This window comes from Oreochromis aureus, linkage group 2 (assembly GCF_013358895.1).
Source record: "Oreochromis aureus strain Israel breed Guangdong linkage group 2, ZZ_aureus, whole genome shotgun sequence".
Classification (NCBI taxonomy): Eukaryota; Metazoa; Chordata; class Actinopteri; order Cichliformes; family Cichlidae; genus Oreochromis; species Oreochromis aureus.
In genome coordinates, this window is record NC_052943.1 from 21,668,462 (window position 1) to 21,696,458 (window position 27,997).

Sequence of the window (27,997 nt, forward strand, 5' to 3'; positions counted from 1 at the left end):
TTGAACTTAATAATTTAAAGAATGAGCTTCAAACATCAAATTGTGGTGTGTGTTCCAGAAACATTCAGTAATGTTTTTTTTCTTTGGTAAATTTACCAAAATTCATACTTACTTTAAATCAGAAATTCTCTCATACTCTTGTACATACCCATAACTTCCCCTTGAAATCAAACAAATTGGCATTAAGGAAACAACCATCACCTTTCCACAGTTTATTTCTTTTAAAATAATTCATACAAATGCATACAGTCACAAACGTATCTTTGTCAGGTTGTCAGTTTTGACCAAAAATAATGATATTTACTGTAGAATATAGATTATGTATACTGTATATTGCTACGCCTACTACTTTACCATAAAGGGGACCAAGGTAGGCAACAGTGGACTGTGTGTTACTACCAGGGATGGAAATTCAAGGAGCACCTCGACAATTAAAAAGCTAATCTGATGTGGCGCCCATCATTTTAATAAAGGAATGCTTGCAGTTTGTTTTAGAAAAAAACAAGCAGAAGACTTTCGTCCACAGAAAAAGAATGGCATCTGTTGAGGAAAGTTTAAGATTCAAGTTCAAAACAGTTCAGCATGATGTTGAGGATTTTGGGGCTCTAGCCTGGCAGTACCTTCAGTATGAGGCGCCCCTTTCAGATATCGCTGGCAAAATTTCCATCCCTGATTGCTACGCTTACTACCTAACCATGAAGAAGACCAGGTAGGCAACAGTAAACTGTTTTTTTACTACTCAGCTGCTGGTAGGAGGGGATCAGAAAGCACCTTCACTCAGATGGCTGGTTAACATCAGCACGCGAGAAAAGGAGTTTGGCAGAGTTTTACGCTTACATGACACTGTAGCCTTCTTGTTTTGTGGGAATGTAACCTGTAAGAGCTTTAATTTCTGAGAGTTTGCTAGGCTAAGTTTGAAATCAGTTTCAATTTCAGGTGTTTTTAGTTTTTATTAAGTATTTTGTTAATGGCAGTCTTTGTAACGATGCTTTGTGGAGAGCACAAGCCACCACCCCTCCTCCCAGTGCTGCTTTTTTAGACACAGATACAACCAACTCACATTGACACAGGCAGGCAGAACACCATATGTACACATAGACACGGAGGCCACAGAGAATGGCTAAACGGTATACTCAAGGAAGGACCCATCTTGAAATGTTAAAGGGATAGTAGTCTGGATAAATGAGATTTTTATTTTTATTTACCGACTTTGCTTTGTATTTTAAAATGTCCTAAACAGTATGAAAATTTCATTTCATTCAAGTTCATGTGCCTGACTGATTCTTGTCTGTCAGTAAACGTTAACTTTGCTTAACTAGATGTGACATCTGGGAGTGAGCTCAGAGCTTCAAATGGAAAGTTGAGTGTTTTGCAACTCTACAGGCTGATTGGAGAGATCTGTATCTGCAAGGGCAACTTCAGTAATATACTGACTTTGCAGCATGATGAACCATAACTGTTCATGCTCCATGACCTGCACATTTACTGTGTGTGGTAGGGGTACTGTTGTATCATTAGACAGGACAAGATAAAAATCCTTGTTTCTCAAAGTGCGGTCTGCTACAAGCTCTCAGTGCATCATTTTGTCGACATATATACTGATAGAGACAAGGAGAGAAGTTCCCAGCCTTGGCATACCATTTTACCGCTTTCTTGCAGCCTTTCCTCCCGCAACCCTCTTGATTTGGGTCCAGCATTTAGACAAGTCCCAAGAGCAAAGTCACATGCCCCTTAAACATAACTAACAAAAGCAAACATTAGTTCAACTTTAGCTCTTGTTAAAGTTCTTTTTCTAATGTAGCAGGACACGAAAAGGCAAGCAGGTAGAAAAACAAAAGCACTAAGTGGCATAAAAAAAGAATTTATAAAACAAAACTAAAAAAAATACCAAAAAGAAACAAAAAAATGACTAATATACCAACTGCGGAAACTTACTTTCCTGAGATGGTGTGCAAAAAGCTGCCTCTTTTTGGGGGGCTTGCTAATTTGGGGACATGAAAATAAAAAAACGGATATTGTATTCTCCAACTGGTTCAGCTACATAGAGAGATCACCTTTGCTTTTGTTAAGACTCGAATACAAATATCAGTATCTTCTTGCTGTAAGTCTAAAAACTGTACACAGACAGGTTACATTCATTTTATAACCTACTAACTTTGCTTGTACATCAAACTAAGGAAAAGACACAGAAAAGAGAGAAAGACATAAACCCCGCCCCTCTAACTTTGGACACACTACAGTCTAAGACAGAGGAATTTGATCCTATTTTTTCCCAAATCAACAGATAGTTATTGTTATGTTGTTGTTTTTTTTAATTTACTTCTGGCACAGAATCTGAAGATCCTCCAGCGATCGGAAGACCAACTTGTGGTTGGGGCAGCAGACAGCTGTCTTGCTCTTTAATTCATCACCACCTTCCTTGTCTTCCTCTTTGGAGTGTGAACCGGCTGTTGGAAACCAGTTGCCAGAGAGTTCTTGAATTGATTGTAATTGGGACGTCAACCGGTCAATCTGACACCAAACCTGATAACACCTTGTCACTAGGGAACTTTTCGCAATGACACCGGTTGCTGTGCCAACCACCACCAGTCACCAGACAACACGGGAAAGCGTGTGTTTTGTGTTTGCGGAGGGGCTACAGCTGGTCATTTGGATGCTGCTCTCTGTCGCCCTCTGGTGGCTTCACTGTGTTCTGTCCGGGAGACGGGGCGTGAGGAGGGTGTGTGACGGCGGGCGGAAGGGTGTGCGCAATTGGCACGGCGCTCGGTACAATGCCTTCAACAGGGGGAGGGAGGCCGCCAGATGGCAAGTTCACTACTCCTGGGGGATACCTGGAAGTGACAGAGATGGGGAGAGAATAAAATCTGAGGAGAAAAAAAGAACTGAGTCATCTTAAATGCAGTGAAACTATGATTAAAGACATTTTTGTAAATTCACTTATGCAACCTTAATAACTCATAGGGTAGTGTCTTAGAAAGGATTCACACCTTGACCCCATGACAGTAATAACCCACACCTTGGGTCATATGACCTTCAATGACACACATGATTACAGGGTGGGGTGGGGGTTGTTCATTTCAAGCTTTCAAGCACTCAACCAAAACAAAGCTAAACACTAAACATCTTAGAATGGATAAAAACAGGAATCGCATAAATGATAAAAGAGTGACATAACCATGTCACATGTTAAACATTAAAGACCACTTAAAACCCCATGGGCAACAGAAATCCAGAAAACTAGCAAAACAATAACACTGACACTACTTCCGATTATGACAGCATGTTTGATTATTATGTGTCGCTGTTGAATATTTAGATTTGCTGTACGTACAGAAATTTGGCCTCCAGTTTTTGTGGTTTGCAGAAATCTAATTTGAATATAAACTAATAATTATAAGTGGGATATTTATTACCTTCTTCACATCACCAAACAGTGCTTTGCGTAGTAGATGCAGTGCAGTGTTTGGTAAGCTGAACTGTGTTGCTATTTCAGGATGTGATATACCCTGCAAGCACTTTTCAATACCCCAGCAGCCAGTGTTTTGTTGTGCTGACATTGCCTGGCTGAATTCCTCATGGCAGGCAGCGACGCTGTCTACCCATCAGTATAATTATAGACTGCCGTGCCACCTCTCTTATCGTGTGTAGTCAGAGCTGTCATCACATCTGCGAGCACTAACAGACTGGAAGTCAACAGGGCAGCAGCATGCTCCTTTAAAGCTTGAGTATATTTGAAAGACCAACACAAACATCAACTGATGATTGTAGCTCTTTCACCCTGAAATCTTAAGGGTTAGGGTTTCCATATAGTTGGAAAATATGTAGTAATAATAGCAAAAGAAGGAACAACTAAAAACCCAGTCAAGTAATTGCTGGTTGTTACCTGTATGCCCCATTGAGCTCAGGGTGGACGGTAGCTGGGTCAACACCTGCCCAGTGGTTGTTTTGGGTGAGGAACTCTTTATTGACGCAGTTCTTTAGACTGTCTGGTATGCGGCCTAAAAAAAAAAAAGAAAAAATAAGATAGAAGAAAAGGAAAGAAGGCCCTTAAAATTCCTCAACAGGAAGCATGGAATTCCTTAAAATACCACTTTTTGGACGTTTTTCATCAGATGTCATGCTGTCTGCTAAAGTTTGTGTTTCTGTGACCGTGTGTGTGCACTACCTGTCACAGCCCTTCGGATCTCCCTGGCTGCTTCCTCTCGCATTTCCAGTGATGCCTGTTCGCTGTACCAGGCGGCGTGTGGTGTGCAAATCAGATTGGGGGCATCTTTGAGCGGACCCTGACTGAAACTGACAAATACACAAGCAGAGCAATCACTCTGAGCTGCAGCAAAATGATTTTGTGCACCACTTAGTGATACTCATAAAAAGGCTTTTGTTTTGTTTTGATTGATGACCTATGCTGTGGCACAAATGTCATTGAATACCATGATATTAAACATAAAATTAGGAAACATTTTTGTAAACTGCCCCTAATTATTCATGGCAGAGATTAAGTAAGATGCTGCAAATATTCAACAATGATTTTGCTCCATAAGATATGATACCATCATGCAGATTTGTCAGCTGCCAATCCATGATGCAAATCTCCCGTTCTATCACATCCCTAAGGTGTAATATTGGATGAACATCTGCTGACTATGGAGGCTATTTGAGGACATGAACTGATCGCTATGTTCAAAAAAAACAGTTTGACATTATTTGAGTTTCGTGACATGGTGTGTTATGCTGCTGGAAGCAGTCATCAGAAAATGGGTACACTGTGGTCATAAATAGGATAGAGAGGGTAGGCAACAATGCTCAGCTGGGTTATGGCTTTCAAATGATGCTCACTTGACAGCAAGGGCCTAAAGTGTGCCGAGAAAATATTCCCCACGCCAATACAGGGTAGGGCGGATCCATGCTTTCAGAGCCTGACCCTACCATCTAAAGACTGCAGCAGAAATTGAGACTCATCAGACCGGGCAATCTTCTATTATCCAATTTTGGTGAACCGTTGTGAGTTTTAGCCTCAGTGTCCTGTTCCTCTTCTGCTACTGTAGGCCATCTCATTCAAGTTTCAATGGGTTGTGCATTCAGAGATGTTCTTCTGCATACCTTGGTTGCACTGAGTGGTTAGTTGAGATTACTGTTATCTTCCTATCAGCTCAAAGCAGTCTGGCCGTTGACCTCTGACCTCTGGCATCAACAACATCTGCATTTTCTCGCATAGAACTACCACTTAATAGATTTTTTTCTCTTTTTCTATTTTCTGTAAACCTTACAGATGGTGTGTGAAATCCCAGCAGATCAGCAGTTTCTGAAATACCAGCACCAAAACTATGCCATGTTCAAAATCAGTTAAATCATCTTTCTTTAACATTCTGATGGCTGCCTTGACTGAGTTGCTGCCATACGATTAGCCGATTAGATATTTGCATTAATCAGCAGTTGAATACATACCTAATAAAGTGGCCAGTAGCATTGATGCAATTCATGAATTCATTAACAATAAAGTCAAATATAGCTGGCAGTTAGCTCTAAAACAGGAGCTTACCTGAAAGGCTCTGACTCATGAACATCCAGGGCAGCTCCACGTATCCTTCCCTCCTTCAAGGCCTGAGCCAGAGCCTTCTCATCCACCAGTCCCCCCCTTGCTGTGTTCACCAGAAACGCCCCCTGACGCATCTTTAACACACACAGACACACACACACAGTCAGTGATATATGTTCAGTTGAGCTTTACAGCACATTTACATTTTAAGACATAAAGACTCGGTGATATTAAATATGAAACAAATCCCTTTCGGTGAAGCTAATAAAAAAGAAATCACATTTTCTGCTCACAGTGCAGAATTTCCAGTAATATTTTATGGGCCTACGCTGAGCAATTGTCTTTTCACTTATCCTCTCCCAGTTAGGGTAGAAGTGTTTAAAGCTAAAATCCTTTAAGGAGAAAAGCCGATATGTGATAGTCCTTCAGACGTGGTGCAGAGAGTACAGAACCTCATTACTCTGTAAAATGGTGGGCTTCCCTGGGTATACGCCTCTTTAATGTTTATGGCTATGGGACTCAGTAGTTGATGTGAGGATAAAGAAATCATTTATGCTTCCGTGTACCTGCTCAGTGTTGCATGTGCTGGGTGATGAGTGTGAATGCCCCTCTTTACCTGTTTGATAGTGAAGTCGTTGATCAGGTGGTGGTTGTGTTCGTTGAGGCTGCAGTGCAGAGACACACAGTCAGAGTGGAAGAGCAGATCCTGAGGAGGAGAAAAAAGGAGCCACTAAATCCCAATCCCAACAGAAATGTTGAACCAGGTCCAGGCGACAGTTACTGTTACTTAGCACGAGGTGGCGTCCCTCCTTTTCCACACACAGTGGTCACAGCACCATTGCAATAAATGCGTATTTGTCACGGCGGATTGTGGAGAAAGCATTTTTGTCAGCAAAGAGAAATGGAGACAAAGGATTTGTTTCCCTGTAAAAAGAGGATTTAGTCTGAATCCATTTAAATGCTGTGCTAGTGATGAGCTCTTATTGGTTAAATACGAGCTGAGTGGAAATTGTTTTTGGCACACACGCAGGTGAGCACTGCTGTGTGACAGGTGCTTTGCTGATATTTGTGCAAAGCAATAAGTATTCATTCTTGACACAGGTGCATTTTGCTCTGCTTCTCCTCATTTTCTGTCATGCGTATACTGTGACAGCAATAGTTTCACATTAATTGAAACACTGGCTTTCTACCAATTTTTTGCACTGTTGGGTCTCTATGTTGTCAACAATAGCCTTAATACGGTCAGAGCTGGGCTCAGGGGTCGTGCTCACATGTTAATTAGGGGCAGGCAGTCAGAATAAAGCTTATATCATACAAAGCATGAACTGAGGAGATACACCAAAGCCCAGTATAAGTATAGGTAAGCATAAGTAAATATATGTATACAGTATATTAGTATTAGTATATATGTATAAATAAGGATTCTTTCTTGTGAAAATCCGTGAAAACAAGCAAATATGGAGATGGAAATGAGCATAGCACGTCCCCCTTAAAATCCGATTCTCAGTAGTAACTCACAAGCCCTTAAATCCACTCAAAATCAAATTAACTATGGAATTTAATTAGCTTTCACTTCTTTTATCGTCTCAGTGTCACATAGTGTGTATGACCGATGCCTGTACATGTGAAGGACTTTTTGGATGCAGAGGTATGAAAAGGCTGTTTAACTTTCTGTTGACCAAGATTCACACAGGACTAATGGACTTTTATTATAAATTTGGCTCCAAAATTAAAAAAAAAAAAAAAAAATCATTCTAATCTTTCATTAACCATTTCAATTTTCTCTCAGGTGGTTGAGGAGTAAGGTGATGTGACGTGCACATGGTAAAATCTAGGCAGAGCTGATTTTTTCTATCTGCGTTCAGACAGGAGTACCCTGTTTGTGCTTCCACAGCACAAACAGTAATGGAGCTAGCATTTGAAAATAATGCCTCCATGGTAAATAAAGGGTTAAAAGATGTTTTGTTTTGTTTTTGTTTTTTTGGGGGGGGTGGGGGGGTGACAAAGGTGAAAAGAGGCTGATGTTTAAAACATAAAATGGTTTCACAAGTGTGTGTTTTACCTGTAGTGTGGTGACCCTTTGTAATCCCAGGGATCTTTCTACACCGTCAGCCAAATAAGGGTCATAGAAAATCACACTGAAGCCAAAGGCCTTGGCTCGCAGGGCTACAGCCTGGCCCACTCGACCTAGAAACACAGGAATACCCGCAGGCGTGGAATTACATTAACATCACTACTCATGCAGGGGCACTAGAAAAACTGCAAACATATAGATATATAAAACCATTTGAATGTGCTATTAAAAAGAAGCCACAATAGAATATATCCACGTGCATCTAATATTCCGCTTTTTGTCTTTTGCTAACACAAATTACATACTGCGATTCTCTGACGTTTGCTCATTATTACTGGAAAAACCTTTTAGAAGGTACATGGAAGAGATTTGCATTGCTTCTGGTTAATCCGCTTATATTTTATTGACAGTAACCCCTTGGGAAGCCAATTTAGCTGAGCTAAAGACAAAACTTCCCAAAATCAAACTAGAAACGACAGAACAAATGTTCGATCACTGGAAATTTAAAAACAAACAGACAGCACAGCATTCTGACCAGCTGACCAAACATTGTACCTGCGTGTTAGTATTATCACTGTGAGCACCTCAGCATGCTGACCTTGGTGTGTATTGCTGAGCTCTGCTGCACATATGTTCGTCTTTGTGTTGTTACTCACCGAGCCCTATGAGTCCCAGGGTCTCTCCTCTGATCCTCGCCGCTCCCGATGCCACCTCACGGATCTGTTCCACGCTCTGAACACGGGTCCCCTCCCGCAGAGCCTGGCGCGAATACCAATTAGTTATTACACGCATATACAAGGCAGAGCACACAAACGTTACAGTTTAACATGATCCAGCCATACATCATAATATCTGGACTTAATGACCAAAGTCTAAGTCGTTTCAGGTGATAAGTCTAAATAATGATTTGAGGAACAAATCATTTTACTGTACCTTCTACATCTTACATCAACGTCTTTCAAATACAGCCACATTCTAAAGAAAATGAATGAACGTTTCAATTTTTCTGATTAGTAACTGTCGAAACTAAAATTGTGATAACCGAATGCACACCACTAACCAAGACATTTAATATAAGTCGCTTAAATCCATTTAATTTGAGACTCTTTTATCAGCCACACGGAGCTACAAACCTGATGCAGCCAGGTGGTGCGTCGGTACAAGGTGAGGATGTGACACAGCGTGGAATCTGCCGTTTCCTCCACGGAGGCGGCTGGCATATTACATACAGCTATGCCTGTTGGACCAGAAAGCAGATAAGGATTGGTAACAGCTTTTAAAAACCATTTTGAGAGAGAAATGAAGTTTGGTGAAAGCTATTTTTGTGGGGAAGTACGAGCTGTAGGTGTCAGCAGTTTTTTTTCCCCCCTACAAAATACAAAACTACTCAACACTTTAAAATGGCAGAGGCTCTCGGTAGAAGAAGATAAGGGAAGTTAGTAAAATTCAGGCTGTTGCAGGTGCAAACTGAGTTTTAAAAAAGTTCTCCTTTTTTCTATTACAGATTTTTTGCAAACAATGCAACAGGAACTGGTAGCTAGGAAGTTTGACTTAATGTTTAGGTCATATGCATTTACACAGCTTGCAGTCGACTTTTTCGTGTTTCATATATTAAATTACTTTTTAAAAAAAATTTTTATTTAAAGGGGCCCTATTATTCCAATTTCCAAAATGTCTTTACAGATTTGGCTCACTTCTCACGCTCTTTAAGCCAGGATTCTTGTGATTGGCTGTTCCGCAAGAACAAAAGGTTTAAACGGCAGGTGGGTGTTACATCTGTGTTTATAGCCAGCTCTGTTCCCAAAGCATGCAACAAAAAAAACTGCTTTAAATGCTTTGTTCGTCTTTTTTATTTTAAATTTTGGACACATTAAAAGTTAACATCCATCATTGCAAGAGTAAATTTACAATAGAAAGTAAGGAACAGCATAAGTGTGATGAAATTTGTGCTTAATTTTGGAAAAAGCATCTCTTTACTAAATGAAGCCACTTCCCCCCCTTACATAGGAAGGACAGTCGGTCATACCAAAGACTGGATCGGTGTTTATTGAATAATAAAATCATACGCCAGTGCTCATCTTAAGTATTTTAAAACATAAAATATAATAAGAAGCTGAACAAGTAAAACAGGTTTGGCAACAACACAGTCGAACTTGGCTGTTGCAACAATACAGCAGACCAAATTGTCAGAGACGCTTTTTTCTTGTTAGATTACTAACAGGAAAATTAAAATCTGTGCCAGTTCTGCCTGTGTCTTTAAGACAGAGCACTGAAACAGCTGGGAAGCACAATTTTGCTATTATGCAAATATGTGCACGTATGTGTGCATGTTCCTACCGAGTTCTCCAGCAGATTTAATATCAATGTTGTCGTAACCGCTGCCAATTCGGACGATGATACGCAGAGCTTTAAACTTCTCCAGGTCTTCTCTCATTAGAGTGATAGTGTGGTACATCAGCGCTCCTACAGCTTCATTTAGGACCTGGAAACACACACAACACAACACACAGAGCAAGTTAACATATAGGAAGAAATTATTTTTTTATAGCCATGTACTAATCTGCTTGTAAGTCATTAGTAGTCAGTTTTTCTCAGAATTGTAGTGAAATCATTTCTTCTGATGTTGTCCATATACCCTGTTTTTCCTTAAGAATTACACTTCATTGATATTTTGCCTTTTGAAGTAAGATTAAGATAAATTAAGATAAGGTGTCTGCATCTAACTGAACTCTCTAATATTAGAATTAATATGATTCACACTGAATTCTCAGTGACTTTTAATCATTTCTTGCTTATTGTCTGACAATAACCTTAATGGCTCAGAAGCAGATAATAAGATTATCATATAGAATTGAATACATTACAGAGCTGACACCTTTTAATTGGTTCTCAAGTAATCGTGTGATCTTTCTGTAATGTTGCCAGCCCCCTGGTTCATATGTGCGAGAGGATGAAAATGACATGCGGTTCAATTACAGTAAAGAAGGCCTTTTAATTACACAATGAGGTGGCTGCTTATTAGAGAACCAGAGACAGAGAGCAAGAGAAAGAAAGCGAGGGAGGGAGTGCCATCTGTTTCTCCCACACTGTGGCCTACTGAGCGCGCTCACAGAGAGGGTGCGCCTGGCAGACACCCAGTACAAGACATAACCCTGCCAGACATACAAACCCATTTACAATCCGTAGTGACTGTGGCAGAATCTGACCCACATTCAAGTTTGTACTCTTGATTTTCGTGCATCCCTTTTGTTTTAACATCATCTCTTTAACTTTAGACTCTTCTTTTAGGTTAAATGTTTCTCATTGAGGTTAGGGTCTCTACTCTGTGTTGGCCAGTCCATGTGTGAAATAATGTCTCATGCTTCCTGAATCATTCTTTCTCAGTCTGAGTCTGGTGAATCCTGCCTTTGTCATCCTGATGGAAAAACCTGGTCATTCGGTATATTCAGGTATATTCAGCTGATTTTTTTTGAGCACATAGCATTTCTGAATGTAGACCTGACCAACTGAAGGAAGCCCAGACATAACACTGCCCCAACAGGCTTGTATGGTAGGCACTGGGCATGATGGGTAAATCACTTCATCCACATCTCTTCATTCCCATCACCCTGAAACAGGGTAAATCTTGGCTTCTCAAGTCTTGTGAACTTTTTCCATCGCTACAATCTTTATCCTTCAGGACAAAAATAAGCCTTTTTTCCGATTACCCTCACTTTTTAAAGACTGTGTTGCTGTTTAGTCATAATCTCTTGAGTTCTTTTGACATTGTGTGTGTATTCTTACCTGTTTGCTTAGCTAAATCCAGATGGCGACTTTTTTGGGCTAGGCAGTATTATATTTTAAAGCTTTAAATTAAATCTTCTTTTTGGTGCCATTCCTTTACCGCTTCATATCTCTTTAAGCATTCTAAGCCTATTAGATATGGCAGCATCATTAAGTCAGGAAAGCAGGAAAAGAGAGTTTTAAATCACTGGTTTCTGAATTGGTTGACGTTGCTTTCATTATTCCTTTACCCCATGGTGACTAGTTTCATGTCAGCTACTTGGTTATCTTTCTGTTTAATCCATATATGCAAAATTAGTAAAAGCAAACGCTTTACTTTGCCTGATTTTTTTTTTTCTCTGCTTAGCTGAAACACAAAAAAAGTCCAGATAGAATGTAATTATGGCATTTTATGTATACGTGTTACTTCAAGTATGTTACCTTCTCGTGGATCTCCTGTGTGGACTGAGCGTCACAGAACGCTACGGTTGCTACATCTTTTAGGATGGGCATCTCCACAGTGCAGTCTCGCCCGTCCAGCAGCGCCACCAGGGGGCGCGGATGCATGGGCCCGTTCATAATGGGGGGCCTGATGCCTAAAAACACAAGAAGTGAGGGACAAAGAGTCAGATCGGCAGAACAAAAGAAGACAGGGAAGACATGGGTGGAAAAGTAGGCTGTGGTGCTGAAACACCTTCACAAGTGTAAATCTCCTACAGAAGGAATCAGGACACTTGTTCTGTACTTCATCACAACCTCCAGCGCTCACTTTTGCATGCAGGAAATTTTAAAGTGAAAATAAGGATGAGCTCTCAGGCACACAGGAGGCCGCTGCTGTATCTGCATCCCATAATGTTTCTGTTCTGAGGTGGTGGTTGCCATGCCAACAGTGACAATAGGCGCGGAGGAAAAAAACCTGTTTCTCAGAGCAGCTGTCTGCCTGTTGCGGAGCTAATTCCTCTTGTGTGAGGTCATGTTTCACAGCTGTTTTTCTCCTCATAACTTTGAAATATTTCACAGTTTTTGCTTAATTACTGCTGACTTTCTGATTAAATTTGCTGACTTTATGAAACAGGCGGTAATTTAGAAGATGGATGAGGTGGGTCTTGTAGCTATTCTAGTAGAAAATAGCGTTGAAAAGGCAAATCTTGCTATATGAATTTAGTGTTATTAATAATGAGAAAAACAACAGCCTGTGATAATGAAGAATAAGCTTTTTATTCCAGCCTGTTCACAAGTCTTTATATACTGAACATAAATGCTCATCCCCATGGACTCAGAGTGCATCTTGGGAGCTGCTTACTTGGAAAAAATGTAGCGGTGTTGACACGAAAATAACTAGGCATGCAGCCTGAAGCACTAGATTATATCTCAGTTGTTTATTGTGCAGCATATTTTGGATGAAACCAAGTGTCTCTTTATAAATATACAAGAAAAATGCAAATAGAAAAACATCGAAACATCGCTGAAAGGGGTAAACGTGCAGGTGGGTAAGGAAGTGCAGCAGTTCGCAAGGGATAGAGATGTTTGCCACGCGAGACGGCTAGTCTCTGAAATCCGACTGAAATCTGTCAATAACCGAATTACAGCGAGCTCCTCCTGCACCCCTGCCACAGGGTGTTTTATTAAATCATATCTAAAGATTAAACTATTACCCTGAGAGTGCTGCTGGGCTGTACAGGAGGAAAAATGGCATTTAACAATGAAGATATGCCAAATGACCCCACTAGTGGGCCTTTGTTGAAGTTATAACAAGAACAGGGGTCGATGGGAGGTGGATTTATTAGTTTTCCTTGAATATTCCCTCCCGCTGCATTTTCCTGCATCATTTCCTTCCCTTTCCCTCTCCACATAACTGATGGAATAATTATTCCAGATGACTGGAGGCCTTAGAGACTGAGACAGAAGACATCTGAGGGACATAGGGATGCAGATTCTGAAGAAAGTCCTGGCAGTGTGTGTGTGTGTAATTGGGATTTTTTGACATGTAAAGTTTTGACAGCCCTCTGAAACACTGCAGATGAAATAAGTGCAGAGTTATGCCTGTTTTTGCTGATGCTGACAAACCCATCATTCATCGCTGACTTTTCCCCCATCTGAGATGTGCAGTCTGACATCTCGAATAAGCAGCCTCCTCTGTCAGTTCACTCAAAATATTCCACTCAAAACTCAAAGGATACACAATTGACCTTCCCCGTTTTAGCGTGTTTTCCATTTGCATTGCCCAACATCGTGCAAAAGAAGCCAAGTCATTAAACCAGTCATTTAAATTAAAAGAAATCAAGATTCTAGGGTCTACGCAATACTTTGCATGCCAAGAATCCCTGAGAACCGTACTTGTGGACATAAGTTTGGCAGCTCCAAACTTATGAATTAGTTTGAGAAATCTGAAAACAATAATACCCTCCCCCTAGCAGCTACAGCTTCAATGAGAGCCCAGTTAAAGCTCATTGTAACTGTGGATTTTGCTGCTGTTTACCTGTTTTCTTGTACTTAAAGGCTGCGTTTCTCTACTTTAAACAGTCAGCTCATGTTTTTGAGATTATTGAAGACAGAAGCATGGGGGGAAAAAAGAAGCAGAATGAATGCAACTTTCAGAATGACTGAAACGTAAAGGGACTTTCCAATTTATTAAACCTTTTGACTAATGCAACATGTTTTTTGAGGTCGCATCCTGTTGTTGGAGAAGTCGGTGTCCCAACCTTTCCTGCAGTGGATTGATTTCTTCCTGTGTGACTGTTTTATGTCGCTGCAGAACAGTTCAGAGAGACACCTCTGCTCTTTGATTTGTAGTGATGTCTGAGCCTGACCTTTAGCACTGATGTTTTGATTATTTAATCTTTGTTGGCTTTCTGTCAACACTGGAAATTTGCATTTAACATTAATTACATTTGGCCAGGAACTGGTTGCCGCTTTGATCTTTTTTTTTCCATTTGCTTCACTACAAGATGAGGACTGTGTTGTATTTGTAACCACTAGGAGTAAATAAGTGTATAACTGTATAATTAAGAGAAAAGGGGCAGACTGGGGGAAAACATCCAATTAACTTCTATTTATAAAAGTATGTATGATGATGGATGATGATTTTTTTTCTCATGTGAAAGGCCCATCGTGGGAAGTAAATAGGTTATTAAGGTTGAAACTCTGTGACTTTCTCCCCCACATACTTGCAGCAGTTTTCACTGGTGTGCATGCATGAGGAAGTAATGTATGCAGCATTACATTGCATTTCAGCTTGTACGTCTCATTAGGCTGCAGCCATTAGAGTTCTGCTGTGACACGAAATAAGCTTTCAGAGTCTGTATTTAGAAAACCGATACAAGGGGTCTGCGTTCAGTTTGTGTCTCGTTTGTTCCGTCCACCGTTAACTGAGCAACTTTCCCTTTGTTTAAAGCAGCATAGTCATGTGGTTATTTTTAAACTAGCACGCTATAAGCACATGACAAAATACATTTGCTGTCGGGAATTTAACACCAAGAGTCGAGCACCAACAGTTGTGTTCAAAGACGTTTCAGTTTTGGTTTCATGTGGTATAAAGCTGTAGTGCAGCCACAACAGAAGCTCAGCTACTTGTACGTGACCTAAAACTTGGTTTCTACCTCAGTTTTGCCCACAGCATGTTGTCCTGGTTTAATATGGGCATTTCCTTCATACTTTCACTGGTAAAAAAGAAAAGCAAGTGCACTCAGAAGCTGCACGGAGACAAAGAATAGCTCCCAACATCGCGCGGCCCATCACTCGACTTCTGCATTGTCTCTTAAATCTGCATTGTCAGATTACAGCATGAAACTTGATCTGATGAAGCAGTCCAATGAGGTGAAACTCAGATCTTGCACACAGTGCCTTATGTGGCCTGCTAAAACATTAGCTATCCCTAATAGGATTTGCCTGGAGGCCGTTGCACTTACACATCAATATAAAATCTATGGTGCATAGCTTAGAAAATGGAATACAGCGGCAGCGAAAAGAAATACGGCACCGCGCTGCTCAGTTTTTGGCACTGACATGGAAAAAGTAGTAGTAACTGAGCAGACAGGATTTTCATGAAATCTTGTCATTCCGGTATTATTTTTATGGCGGGGGGGTTACAGAGATTCCAGACATTTCTCCAGCACACACTTGGTCAGACTGAGGGAGGAAATAGCTCTCATTCCAGCACCATGAATGACCTTGGGAGTACCAGCACTTCAGCCTGCTGAGTAGTACTAGGTAATAAAACACTGCTTTATTCACTCCCTCTGTCTCTTCCCCCACACTCACAAACCACAGCAGTGCCCTGTAAATATTAATCCTCCAACTCAAATGGTCATTATTTCTTGGTCTTTTTTTTATTACTGGTATTTTTCTCGCTCTCCCGTCACTTTAAACACTCATTAAATCCTTCATTATATTAAATAATTGGCCAGACTTCCCTAACTGTAAACCCTTATCCATCTCCTTTCCCTCTCTCGTTATATTAAATACTCCAGTAATCTCTCACTCTGTCTTTCTTTACCTCTCCCATAGCCCCGGGGCTTGGTGACTGCTGGGAGCTTTCACAGTGCAAACAGGCCTCTTGACAGCCAACGGGGCCAGAGCTTCAGCTTGGCTCATGCTTTTCCATCCAGCATTTCTGAACAAGTACGCTTTAATTCAGATGCACAAGCATGAACAGTAGACATTTTGAGCAAACGCAGCAAAGCAGTGGTAGTGATTTGCAACTTAGGAAAAATGAAAACAAAGAAAGTTTTGTTCATTGTTCACTATAATACAATAACCATCTGTACAGTAACAGTCGAGCCTGGGGAGGGGGGGCAAGATCAAATGACATCATAGATATGAAAATAGGCTCCATCCCAAAGTAGCAAAATGATGGTAATGCCATTTGATTGACATTTAAAAATTGAAAAAGCATCTGCCAGTGACTGCTGGGACTGCAGCCTGAAAGCCAGTGGGAAAGCCCTGCGGCCTGCCTGCATCCAGCTGTCGTTGACCAGCTCTCAGGAACAGCTGGATTTTTGTCCCCGAGGAGGGAGACCGTGTTTTCACACTGTCAGTCAACAAAGACAATTAAAAAGATCAGCTAATTTCATGCGTTTTAAACGTACAGGTCAACGGGACGTCGGCCAGCTTCGATGCAGAATGATCTGCCAAAACAAGCTGCAGCGGACCTGATTTTTCCCACAAGAACAGGCACTCTAGTAACAAGGGTAAACAGCTCCAAAGCATCTATAGGCCTTCCTCTGTGTTCTACTATTAGTCAGCTGAAAAAAGGTCATAACTATTGTTACAGTTTATCTATTAAGCTATAAGCTAAGAATTTGATAGTTCCCGTTTTCTTCATTTCAATATTTAAAAAAAAATCTTCACATTCCTTTTCCTCGTTTGACTATAGTCAGCTCCAGCAGATCAAGTGTTTTTATTTTTCACTGTGCGAGAGAGAAAAAGGAAAGGAAGAAAAGCGGGGACGACGTTGCTGTCGGCACCTGTGATCGCTCAAGTCGCCTGCAGCCGTAGAAACCAATCATCGAGCCACAGCATGGCTGATTTATAATGTTACTGGCTCTTGTGGCGTGCAGCAACCACAAGAGCCCCCGTATCCTCCTTCTCACCCCTTCAGTGTTCGTCTCAACATCTCTTCATCTGTTGCCTCATTTTCAGATCTCCATCTCTCATTTCAGTCTCACTTCCCCAGGCTTTCTTCATCTCCCTTGCCGTTTTTCTTTTTTTCTCCCGCTCTGCACAACTCCCTAGCAATTCGTAAAGGCGTGCTTTGTATAATAGTTGTATTTATATTGCTAAAAAGCGCCTGAATATCCAGGAACAAAGTGTTCAGGGGTGGCTTGATGTTTCTGTCTTTCGTCTTTCTCTCCCTACCCCCACTTCAATTCCCAGGAAGGAAAAATGAGAAGACAGACATATCCATCACCACTGGTCCTCCTTCTTTCATGGACTCACACACATACACAGTAACACAGGTATTACACTCTTGCCTCGTCAATCAATGCTTTTGGACACGACTAATATACAGTGATGTATGATACACACAGGTGCTTACACATAGAAACGATCACCATGCAGGGCTCTCATTTGCAGGTATGGTGTCAGCAAAGCAGTTCAGGTTTGTCAGCTCTTTGTTCTCATAATGAAAGACACCAACAGCAAAACAGACAAGGACACACAATAACATTTGACAGCAACTCAGTAATGGCAACCAGTTCAAAGTTTGATGAGGCTATGGTTCCGATTGTGCTATGAGTTCAGGAGAAGTATGAGGAAAAGGCAGAGGTTATGATTTAGCCCTGCACTTCAAATACTGCACAGAGTAGCTTAATAGATCAAACAAATTTTAATTATTAAAAATAATTTAGTATTGTAAGCTATTTCTGCTGGAAAATATTTATTTTCCAATTGTGAAGTCGATTATTTTCAATTTGACATGACTCAACTCAAGTGTTCAATTTCCAAATTGCCACGAATGTCACAAGTACCCACTGCTAGTTTGCAGGAATTCATAAACTGTTTATAAGTACTGGCTTAAACAGTATTTGCACTAGAGGAAAAAAATACATTTATACGGCTGTAACTGGATTATTGTATGGCTGCTGGCCTGTTACATTGGATTAATTGTTACTATACATTTAAAAAAAAAAATCACAATCACTTTGAAGTTTCAATTGGATTGGGGTCAGTTTGGATACTCTGGTGTAAATACCTCCCCGTAATGGATTATTAAGGCTATGAAGCATTTACTGCATTTAGATTACGGGTTTCCAAGTTGAAGTGTGGGGACCCGCAGGGGGGCCTTTGAGTGGTTTCAAGGGTATTCCCAGCAAAAGGAAAAAAGGGTTTAATTTCACACATTGCACCATTTATTTGAGCTGAGCTAAAATGACTGCTTAAAGTGCTGTTTGGTAGTTTTAAAAAGGCTGCTAAAGCCATTCTACAGGTATCATCTTAAAAGTTATTTAATCTGCAGGTTTTACCCCAAACAGACTCACTTGACAGTGTTGACATATAAATTAATAACAAGTATGCACGGACTCATCATAATGCAAAGCTGCTAATTACCTATCATAGCTGAATTATAGCCTACCTGCTAACTGTTGTTTTGGGGTGGTAAATTGTAGGTCTGTTGGTTTTTTGTTGTGTTTTGTTTTTTCTGTACTCGTCTTTTGATCTTGCCATTTTGTCTCAGTCACATTTCCCCCTTTGAACAGCCCTTCTCAATAAAAAACGAACTTGTCAAACGCAACTAGCAAGTATTACATAAGGCTAACCTTCACTGAATAAAAGAGTGAGATCTTTTAGTACTGGCTGGCACATCTTTCACTATTGCTTCCCATTTTAGTTCAGTCATTTTTCTGTAAGCATTTGACATAATAGACCAAACCTCTTAATGGCTCTTAGTGCCACCGTCTCTTTGCTGAGCACTTTATAGATTTCTAAGTGCTGTAAATTACACCTGAGGAGATTCCTGCCTTTTATATGGCAGTAGTGCAGTATAAAAAAAATCAGTATTTGTTTTTATAAGTGTGTGAAATGGTATTGGAGCCCTTATTTCACATTCCAACATAGATGTGTAGTGACTTGTAATCTAATAGCCGTTTCAGATTACTCTGGATTTCTCTAAACTAACAACATGCCACCACATGAGCGGTTTCCCTCGATTTTTGCCTTTGACATTAGGCGTCTCTCAGTGGGAAACTGCCTGGAACTATAACAGTCATGTTTACAGTGTAACGGCCTCATAGGATGCGTTTTCCAAAATTAGATTTTTTGTGTTTTACCAGCAGATCTGGTTTAACAGGGTTTTAGAGGGGTGTCACTCATCTAGCCCTTCATAATCAGATCAGACATGATACAACACAGAGATCAGAGGCTCCCCTGCCTTCAGAAAGATGAATCACTAAATCTCTCAATCACCTGAAACCGCAAGCTGATTTTACAGCACCCTTTAAAGGTTCAGCACTCGTCACCGTGCACTGAAACAGACCCCACGACCCGATCAGTGTCACGATTATTGACTGGTGGAGATTTGTGCATGAGCGTCTTGAAAAGGACAAACCTTGCCGAGCCGGAATTCACAGTCATTTAGTCCTGTGACCTTGGATTCTCAAGCTGCCGGCGTGGATGTGGAGAAGATATCTGCCCAAAGCGAGGGGCAATAAAAAAAAGGTGGGGGGGTAGTAAGATAATAGCTGCAACTTTAATCTTTGATGTCATCAGGAAATAGAGCCCGCAGCCTCTTGATGACATCACATAATGTCTGCTTTCTTTGGAGAAGAAATGGGTTCACAAATGCAGATTTAGCTGATATAATAACTCGATAACACGGGGAATGATCGTTTATCTTCACACCCTCATCCTCCTGCTCGACACCCGACCCCCCTCTCCCTCCCCTCCCACCCCTTTCTTATTCCTAGCAGCCCTACCTTGATCCCATTTTCTAGAACAGTCTTTTGCAGCCCCTATCATAAGGTGCATCTATTACCTGTGAATCCGGCTGGGGGCATGCATGTTTATACTTGAATATGTGTGTCACTTTAGTTCCCCTTTATGTGTGTGAGTGTGTAAGTGTGCTTGCACGTAAATTGCGCGCACACTTCAGTGAAGGCAACCACTTTCCATTAAAAGAAGCACAATGAAAGGCAAATATGTGTCATGTCCTTGCTAGCCCTCGAAGGAGAGGGAGATCTATTTCTGTCACCGCAAACGGAGGTGTTCAAGCAGCTTTCAATAGCAGAGATTTGCCTCTTCGTGCACACACACTCACTCACGCACAAACACACACACACACACAGAGCTTTAGAGAAAAGACTAACCATTCTTGTGTGATGAGAGCGGCTGAGCGATTAAGGAAAAACAAAAGATAACAGTGTGAGTGAATTAAGAAGAGAAGGAGGAGGAGGAGGAGACGGAAAAAGGGAGAGGAAGAGAGAGAAGGGGGAGGGGAGAAGGAGGCAGAATAATCTACACTGAGTTCACAAATATTGGCACACACACACACACTCATACACACACACACACACACACACACACACAGTGATATGCAGTTCCCACATAAAAGCAGAGTGCTGGTTGTTTACCTAAAGGCATGCCTTTGTTGAGGAGATGTGAGCTTCCCATGGTGTGTTCCCCAGCCGGCCAGCACACAACAGAAACCTACAGTCTTCACACAGCAGACATGAACAGGAATCCAGTCAGCATATGGCGGCTGTGGCCAGCTACCTCGCTTCCCTTAGTCCTTCTCCCAGCCCCTTAGTGACAAGCATACACATGTGCTCCCCCTCTTTCCTCTCTCTCTCTCTCTCTCCCCTCCCTTCCGTCCCCTTCGCTCGCCTGCTCTCTCTATCTCTTACCCCTCCCTCCCCGCTGTCTTTAGGTACCTCCCTCCCCTTCCTTTCTCACTTTCTAATACACAAAATCTCTCTGTCTTTCCAGCTCTCTGTCACCAAAAAAAGAAGCACACAGTTTGCAAGAGCTTCTGCGTTTATGAGAGCGGGAGAGTGCGAAAGAGATGGCGGCGGGGTGGTGGGGTGGGGGGTACATAGCATAGAAAAAAGAGAGAGAGAGAGGCAGGGAGAGCAGGAATGGGGAGGAGCTAACGCGGGCCAAAATTCATCTTTTGTTTCCTGAAAGACGACAGGGAGGAGGAAAGACGAAAGAAAGAAGAGTTATGCAATTACAAGGCTGCAGCAAGAGAGGAAAAACTAGTTCTCTGTGATAAAAACGAAACTATAACAAAACTTAATTAGAATAATGAGGGGACAAGTTGTAACACTGCAACCAATGTGTGCCCTTAACACCCATTTAATCACCATCTTTGGTTTATAAGTTTACTCTTGCATTGTGTTTGTTTGAGAGCATTCAAACTGTTTATTTTTGCGAGTGATTGGTAATATTTTTGTTTTAACCCACTTCCATAAGTAATGCACACTCTCTATATGGGTAAATACACTGTGCTTATGCCATGCATGAATACAGGTTCATGTTTTTATATTTTAAGGAAGTTACTTGAGGAAGTCAGTGCTGTTAGTGTACCCCGCCTTAAGTAAGCGTATGAAATGTGCTGATCGTGCTACAGTTCCTTGTTATATAAGTTTAGCTTGTTGTGCTTGGCTAAATATTTAATCTGTGACAATGATTTCCTCCAGAAAAAGAACTTAAATTTTATAAGTTAAAAGTTCTTATTACTGCATTATGGTGTTTCTTTATTAAATCATCCATCTATTTAAAAAAAAAATTACTTGTGAGTAAAAATGTTGGTGGTTCTTTCTAATTATCTTGTTTATGTGCGGTACTGGCCACTTTATTAGGTGCACATTCCTACTACCTGGTTGACGGTCTTCCTGCCTTCAGAACTGCCTTTTTTATGGCCTAGATTAAAAAGATGCTTAAATCCATATTACTTTGCTGGTTGAACATTCATAATGCAAAGTTGCTCTACTGAATTGCCAATATACTCCCCCGCACCATTACACCACCACTGCTATCCTGAACCGTTGATATAAGGCAGGATGGATCCATGCTTTCATGTTATTTACAGCAGACTCACCAGATCAGAGCTGCATTTGTCCAATTTTAGTGAGCCTGTGTGAAGTGTAGCTTCAGTTTTCTGATCTTTGCTGACAGCAGTAGTACCTGGTATGGTCTTCTGCTGCTGTAGCCCCTCTGTTTTAAGGTTCAAAGATGCTCTTCTGCATACCTTGGTTATAATAGGTGATTATTTGAGTTCTTGTTGCCTACTTTCTCTGACTTCTGTCATCAACAAGGCATTTTCAGCCAGAGAACTGCCACTCAATCGATATTTTTTTCTTTTTTGGACCATTCTCTGTAAACCCTACAGATGGTTATGTGAGAAAATCCCAGAATATCAGCAATTTATGAAACAGTCAGACCAATCTTTGTGGTACTAACAACTAGGCCACATTCAAAGCCACTTAAAAATCTCCTTTCTTCCTCATTCTGATGCTCGCTTTTAACTCAGGTCTATATACCTAAATGCACTGAGTTGCTGTTGCGTGAAATATTTGTATTAGCAGCTGAATAGATGTACCTAACAAAGTGGGCAGCGAGTATATATGTCCTCGCCATTTTTATTATGTTATTTTCTGTTGATTCCTTTTGCGCATAAAAACTTATCCCTGAAAGTAGAACATTATCAGAAAGAGAAATCTTATCAGTGATGTATGGGCGTTGTGTCCTTCATGCTCTATTGTTACCTAATAATACTTCATAGGTGTGTCCAAAAATGCAAGCAACAGCTAGTGTGTCATCAAATTAGTCTCCAACTTTCCATCTGGGTGCTTTGGTCTGGTCACCGACAGTAAATACCTGTCCAGACTGACTGCAATGGTGGCTTTAGAGCTTCTGTCATCTACACATTAGCCACTTGATAATGGCTGTGATATAAGCGGCCTCAGACGCCCCTTTAACTGCCAGCGCCTAACCTAGTTTAACAGCAATGATGGTTACATCACACGCTCACTGTTGGTAAATGTCACAGACAGCCAGTGGGCGAGTTGTTCAAATCCAAAAAGAGGCAGAGGGTTAGGGAAACTGTTGTTTTCAACACCAGCATTTCCTCCCATCATTCCTTTCATGCACTGTTGAATTGTTTTAAACAAAATTAAAAATGAGCAGTACCCTCCTCCCCTCCCTTTTTTTCCCCTTTATTTACACAGTGAAGTAGACCATACATGGCTCTGGGCCACTGCCTCTTTTTTTTAATAAAATAACCCAACTGGAGTTTTTTCTGGCTCTGATTCAAAGAATTGTGATGGAAATTACATCCACTCAAAATTTTCCAAGAGTAAACACAGTAAAAGGAAAAAAACACAGTTTAGACAAGACAACGCTCATTCATCTGTCAAATAAAAGACAGGTCAAAGGGAACGAGCTGCAGATTGCCTCATATTTGCAAATATGCAGAATTTACGTATATATGAGTAGCCTTGACATACTGAACCAGAGACCTGTCAACCGTGACGATTGATGTACTAAAACATGTTATTTTTGGCTGTTTTGGGCCCTCCTGGCTTTTTCCACAACATTAGATGCACCCTTTCATGCTTATTTCACACTGCAGCACCAAACGGTGGCTAGGTATGGCATTTCCAATTTGTTTCTGAGCAACAGTGGAGTGAGGAAGCGGTAAAACCTCTGAATGTTTGTCTTGTAAAGCTTGACTTGAAATAATCTTTTGTATCGCAGCCAGTAGCGGCAGCCGGCGGGAACAGACCTGAGACGCTCCCCGGCTTTCTAACTTAAAAAACAAGGTTTTCCACCTCTGCACTGTAAACATGTCTAACTAAATTTGTTTCTGATCAAATTTGAGACGAGAAAAAGCCCACGAACTGACGTATAAATTAGGTGCAAATCGTAGCAGCTACTTTAAAAATTTGCTGTGGGATTAGGAGGTTTGTGAGATTTGCTCCACGCTGCAGAATGTATCAGCCACTTGCTGTTTCAAGAAGAAGCACTCGAGCTGTCTCATATTTTAATATCATAACCGTGATATATTGAACTCAACAAATTATGCCAGTTTAGTAGCTAAACTGATTAGTAATTGAGAAATGTCTCTCTGACACATCACACATACACATCGCGCAATGCCAGTTGCATGTAGCCTATTAAAAGGAATGTGTTAGGTGCTCGGGGTCTCAGACCAAATGCAAACTGACAACCCGGTGTCGACTAGAGAAGCAACAGACGTGTTTATCTTGTTTCTGAGGCCGACAGCGACTTCAGCTAACATACGAGAGACAAATATTCCCCAGGAGATGGAAGAAATATGAAGCATATTTGGTGCTTCTAAATAAGGACAGAGAAAGACGACACTGCGGGGATATCTGAACTGTTCAAGCTCCACAGGGAGCAAGGAGGAAAAAATAAAGGGGGTGGAGGGGTAGTAGAGAGATATAAGGGAAAAAAGAAAAAAGAGATTAAAAGAGATTGAATATTTAATGATTTTCACGAGGGAAAAGGTGAAACAGAAGAGGGAAAGAACTGGGGATAGACTTCCTTTGGTTTTTCCTGTTCATCCTCTCTCTCTAACTGCCTTCACCTCGCCTGCATCTGCCCTCCTTATCTGACTGTGATGTTTTTTATCATCTTTCACTCCCAGTTTCTATCTTGATCTTATTCACACTCCATCAACCCCCACAAAACACTCCACCCCTACCCCGTTCCTCATTCCTGCATTTCTCTCTCTCTCTCTTTTTCCCACTCTCAGGCATTCTCACCATACATCTCCACCCTCCCACTCCTTCTTTTCTCTCTATAGTCACTGCAGCGTGTCTAATGGTTCGGCTCCTTCTCAGCAGATCCACCACGCAGAGGCCAGGCGAGCAGCCGCCCTGACTGACGCCTCCCAACCACTGGCCTTATCAAGACTGACAGCGAACTAGACCCAGAGCTATCACTAACACACACACATGATCACTCGCACTAACAATTGCAAAGATACACGCCTGCACATCCACAAAGACACAAGCATAATAAATGCACACTCATGCAAGACAAACGTACTGACACTGAGAGGCAGGTACATGGAAATAATATTTCTGCAGCACACACAAACGAAAGGATGCCTGCGACACTTAAATGCATTCACGCGGACAACAACTAAACATAAGGCAGCTGCATCGCATCGAAGCAAACATGCAGACGCAGGCACATACAGACACACGCATGGGCAACAAATTGGATTTATGGATACTGACAGTGAGCTGCAGAACAATGTGGATGCCACTACAGAAGAGAGTAGATACTGCAGAAACAATCTAATCTACTGTAGGCGGAGATGGGTACCGCAGGCGTGAAGAATCCAGCCAACATGTGGAAGACAAGGAGGGGAACGGGGGGGCGAGATGAGTGAAAAGAGGCAGACTAGGTGGGACCAACGGGAGAGATGAAGGGAGGATCAGAATGCTAGAAAGGAAAAGGAAGGGGGGAGAGGAAGTTGAGGAGTGCAAAAGGATGGGCACAGTAAGAATAAAGGAAGTAGTCAAGTAGTCTCTTTGATTCTGGCCTGCAACTTGTGCTGTGTTCTCTTCCTGTTTCATTCAAGGAGTAGAGAAGAACCTATTTAAACCTCAACAACAGTATAAGAGTGTGAGGTTAAAAATGAGAAATGTTCCAATATCTGCTCAGCATAATAAAAATCATTTCTTACTGGTTGAGCTGCTTTCTTGAGCTGTTTAATGACCTTTGAAATAGTGGAAATGGACTTTTTTAGATGTTGTCATTATGCTAAACAGAAGACCAAAACTTAAAGATTAGAGCCATGAATCTGGGCTCAAACAAGGCTGTGTGAGAGTGGTTACAAACTGGATACTGTGACGCTCTAGGGGCTGGGACACCGATCATGTTATGCCTTGATCATATACAAGCACAGACAGCTCGAGACACAACGGCCGAGCAGTCATTCCTGTTATACTTCTTGAAGTCTGCCGCCTGGCGCGCATGGGTAGTTGGTGCATTGTTATGTAAATCCTCTGCGGACATCTGCAGAGACCCTCGCTGTCACCGTTTACATCTCTCGGACCCAAGTGCTTTCAAGTGGATGTAGAAATAATAATTGGGCATTGGATGATTTAAGACATTTAAAAAAACCCTGTAAGCTGCCAAAAAAAGATATAAGAGAAGAAAGCCTGTTCTCTAAAAAGAACATGGCAGCATGCCTGGGGTTTGCAAAGTGTACTGAACAATGTCCTTTGGACAGACAAGACTAAGGCTATAATTGACTATAATTCACAGCACCTTGTTTGGCAAAGAACAAACAGAGCATATTAGCACAAACACCTTATACCAGCTGTCAAGCACGGTGGTGGACGGGTGATGATTTGGGCTTGCTTTGCAGCCACGGGACCTGGAACTTTGCAGTCAGAGAGTCAACCGTGAACTCCTCTGAATACCAAAGTGTTCTAAAGCCAAATGTGAGGTTGTCAGTCCAACAGCTAAAGCTCGGCCCAAATTGGATCATGCAACAGGTCAGTTATCCCGAACACAGCAGCAAATCTACAACAGAATGGTTAAAAAAAGAAAATAATCAAGGTGTTACAACCCGATTGAAATGCTGTGGCAGGACCACAAAAGAGCCGTGCATTAACAAATACCTGCAAACCTCAATGAATTTATTTAAGCAGTAATGTGAAGAAGAGTGAGACAAAATTCCTCCACATCAGTGTGAGAGACTGATAAAGCCATACAGAAAATAAATACTTTAAATTATGCAAGCTGTTGAGACTAAGTGTACTTAAGTTTTTAGTTTTTCACAGGAGTGCTGAGATACCTGTGAAAACGTTATTTTTCACCTGATTATTTAATTTTTCCGTATTATAAATGGTGATCTATTGGATTTTGTTTAGATTTTTACCTTATTAGGCTCCTTTCCTTTGTGTAATTTGTTATATTGTATGTAATTCATTGAGATTTTCTACTTTATTTAAGCTATTTTGTTATAGGTTGTGTTGAATGTTTTAGCTACAGTAACACTGGGGTTTTGCAACTTTTGCATGAAGTGTCCTATCTTAGCTTATTAATATTAATTTTGGGGGCTCACAGTGGTTTTGGCTCTTAATACCTCGCATCCTTCACTGATCATATGCGCTGAGGAGTGCACAGCCCTCTGAACACTTTAGTTTAAAGATTCGCTCTTTCATCGTTTCCCTATTTGTGGTTTATAAGGATGTTTTAGATGTTGTATTTGTCACAAGATGAGAGCTGATGCTCAGACTTCTTTCTATATAACCAGCAGCAACATGTAAAAACCCTTCTGGGCAGAATTCATCTTCATCGAAGCAGTAATCCCCACATCTCTGCAAACATCTTACTTACTAAACAACAGCCCTTTCACAGAAAAATAAACAAATTCTTACATTCACACACAACCAAGCCTTCATACTGTTAAGTACACAGAGGAAGGGGGAGGTGGGGGTTGTTTCACCCTTATTAGCTTGGCACAGAGTTATCTCTTCAGACCTTAAACACACTACAGAACAGCCGCTGTTATCACACAAACCCGCACACACATACATAGACACACACACAGAGAAAATTACACACAGGAAGTCTGTGATATGGGGCCAAAAATACATCACAAACCTTGCATCACCTTCCTCTCAGTGTGTCCACTCTTCCACTGTGTCCCAAAGCTGGGTGGAGGTGTGTGTGTGTGCGTATGGGAGGTGTGGCATGCAGTAGATAATGGACCAATTGTAAGTGATTAGAGTTGGAGCCAACCAATCAGCACAGCCTGGTACTGGACTGTGGCCAATGGCAAGATGTTCAGCGCAGCTGGGGGAGGGCCCTCTCGCTCACACACAGGAAAGGAGATGTGGCCAAGCCTTTTTACAGTACCTCCTATGATGCAAGGCATGTGTGTAAATATGTTTTTATAATTTTGTTTATTTTTTTTTTCAAATTGATTACATATAATTTATTTTTAGATGGACGTCCTTAAACAAAACCCAGAGTTGGTTTCCAAACAGACTAATTTGAATAAAATGAATAACTAACAGCTTTTTCTCCATCAGTGTCATTTTTTTACACTATGCCACAAACAATTTTTCATCTTTATCCTTTTTTATCTCTTTCTGCCTTTTCTGTAAATGTAGCAATGTGTTATTAATGTTTAAATA

At 41.2% G+C, this 27,997-nt stretch overlaps 2 protein-coding genes across 4 annotated transcripts in view; one reads left to right on the forward strand and one right to left on the reverse strand.

Moving 5' to 3' along the window:
- Positions 1 to 27,997, forward strand: part of maea (macrophage erythroblast attacher, E3 ubiquitin ligase) — a 90,917-nt gene that overhangs the window by 45,358 nt on the left and 17,562 nt on the right. The window lies entirely within an intron of this gene.
- LOC116314672 (C-terminal-binding protein 1) lies at positions 198 to 27,505 on the reverse strand. Of its 3 annotated transcripts, none has more exons than XM_039620877.1 (11): positions 27,462 to 27,505; positions 11,814 to 11,968; positions 9,948 to 10,092; positions 8,744 to 8,847; positions 8,267 to 8,369; positions 7,599 to 7,723; positions 6,153 to 6,242; positions 5,540 to 5,670; positions 4,166 to 4,293; positions 3,884 to 3,998; positions 198 to 2,864 (listed from the first exon to the last, which is right to left on the reverse strand). In XM_039620877.1, the coding sequence occupies exons 1-11, from the start codon at positions 27,466 to 27,468 to the stop codon at positions 2,636 to 2,638; spliced, it is 1,332 nt and encodes a 443-aa protein (XP_039476811.1). In that variant the 5' UTR covers positions 27,469 to 27,505; the 3' UTR covers positions 198 to 2,635. The 3 variants fall into 3 exon arrangements, with proteins under 3 accessions (XP_039476811.1, XP_031588616.1, XP_031588617.1); XM_031732756.2 differs by lacking the exon at positions 27,462 to 27,505 and adding an exon at positions 20,441 to 20,731; XM_031732757.2 differs by lacking the exon at positions 27,462 to 27,505 and adding an exon at positions 20,441 to 20,723 and having other exon boundaries at positions 198 to 2,831.

Coding starts and splice junctions, on each gene's coding strand:
- LOC116314672 (XM_031732756.2), bottom strand. CDS start 20,480: ATGGGAAGCTCACATCTCCTCAACAAAGGCATGCCTTTAG. Junction 7,724..8,266: donor CCTGGGACTCATAGGGCTCG/GTGAGTAACAAC, acceptor CTGTGTTTCTAG/GTCGAGTGGGCCAGGCTGTA. Junction 4,294..5,539: donor CATGAGTCAGAGCCTTTCAG/GTAAGCTCCTGT, acceptor TGTATTTGTCAG/TTTCAGTCAGGGTCCGCTCA.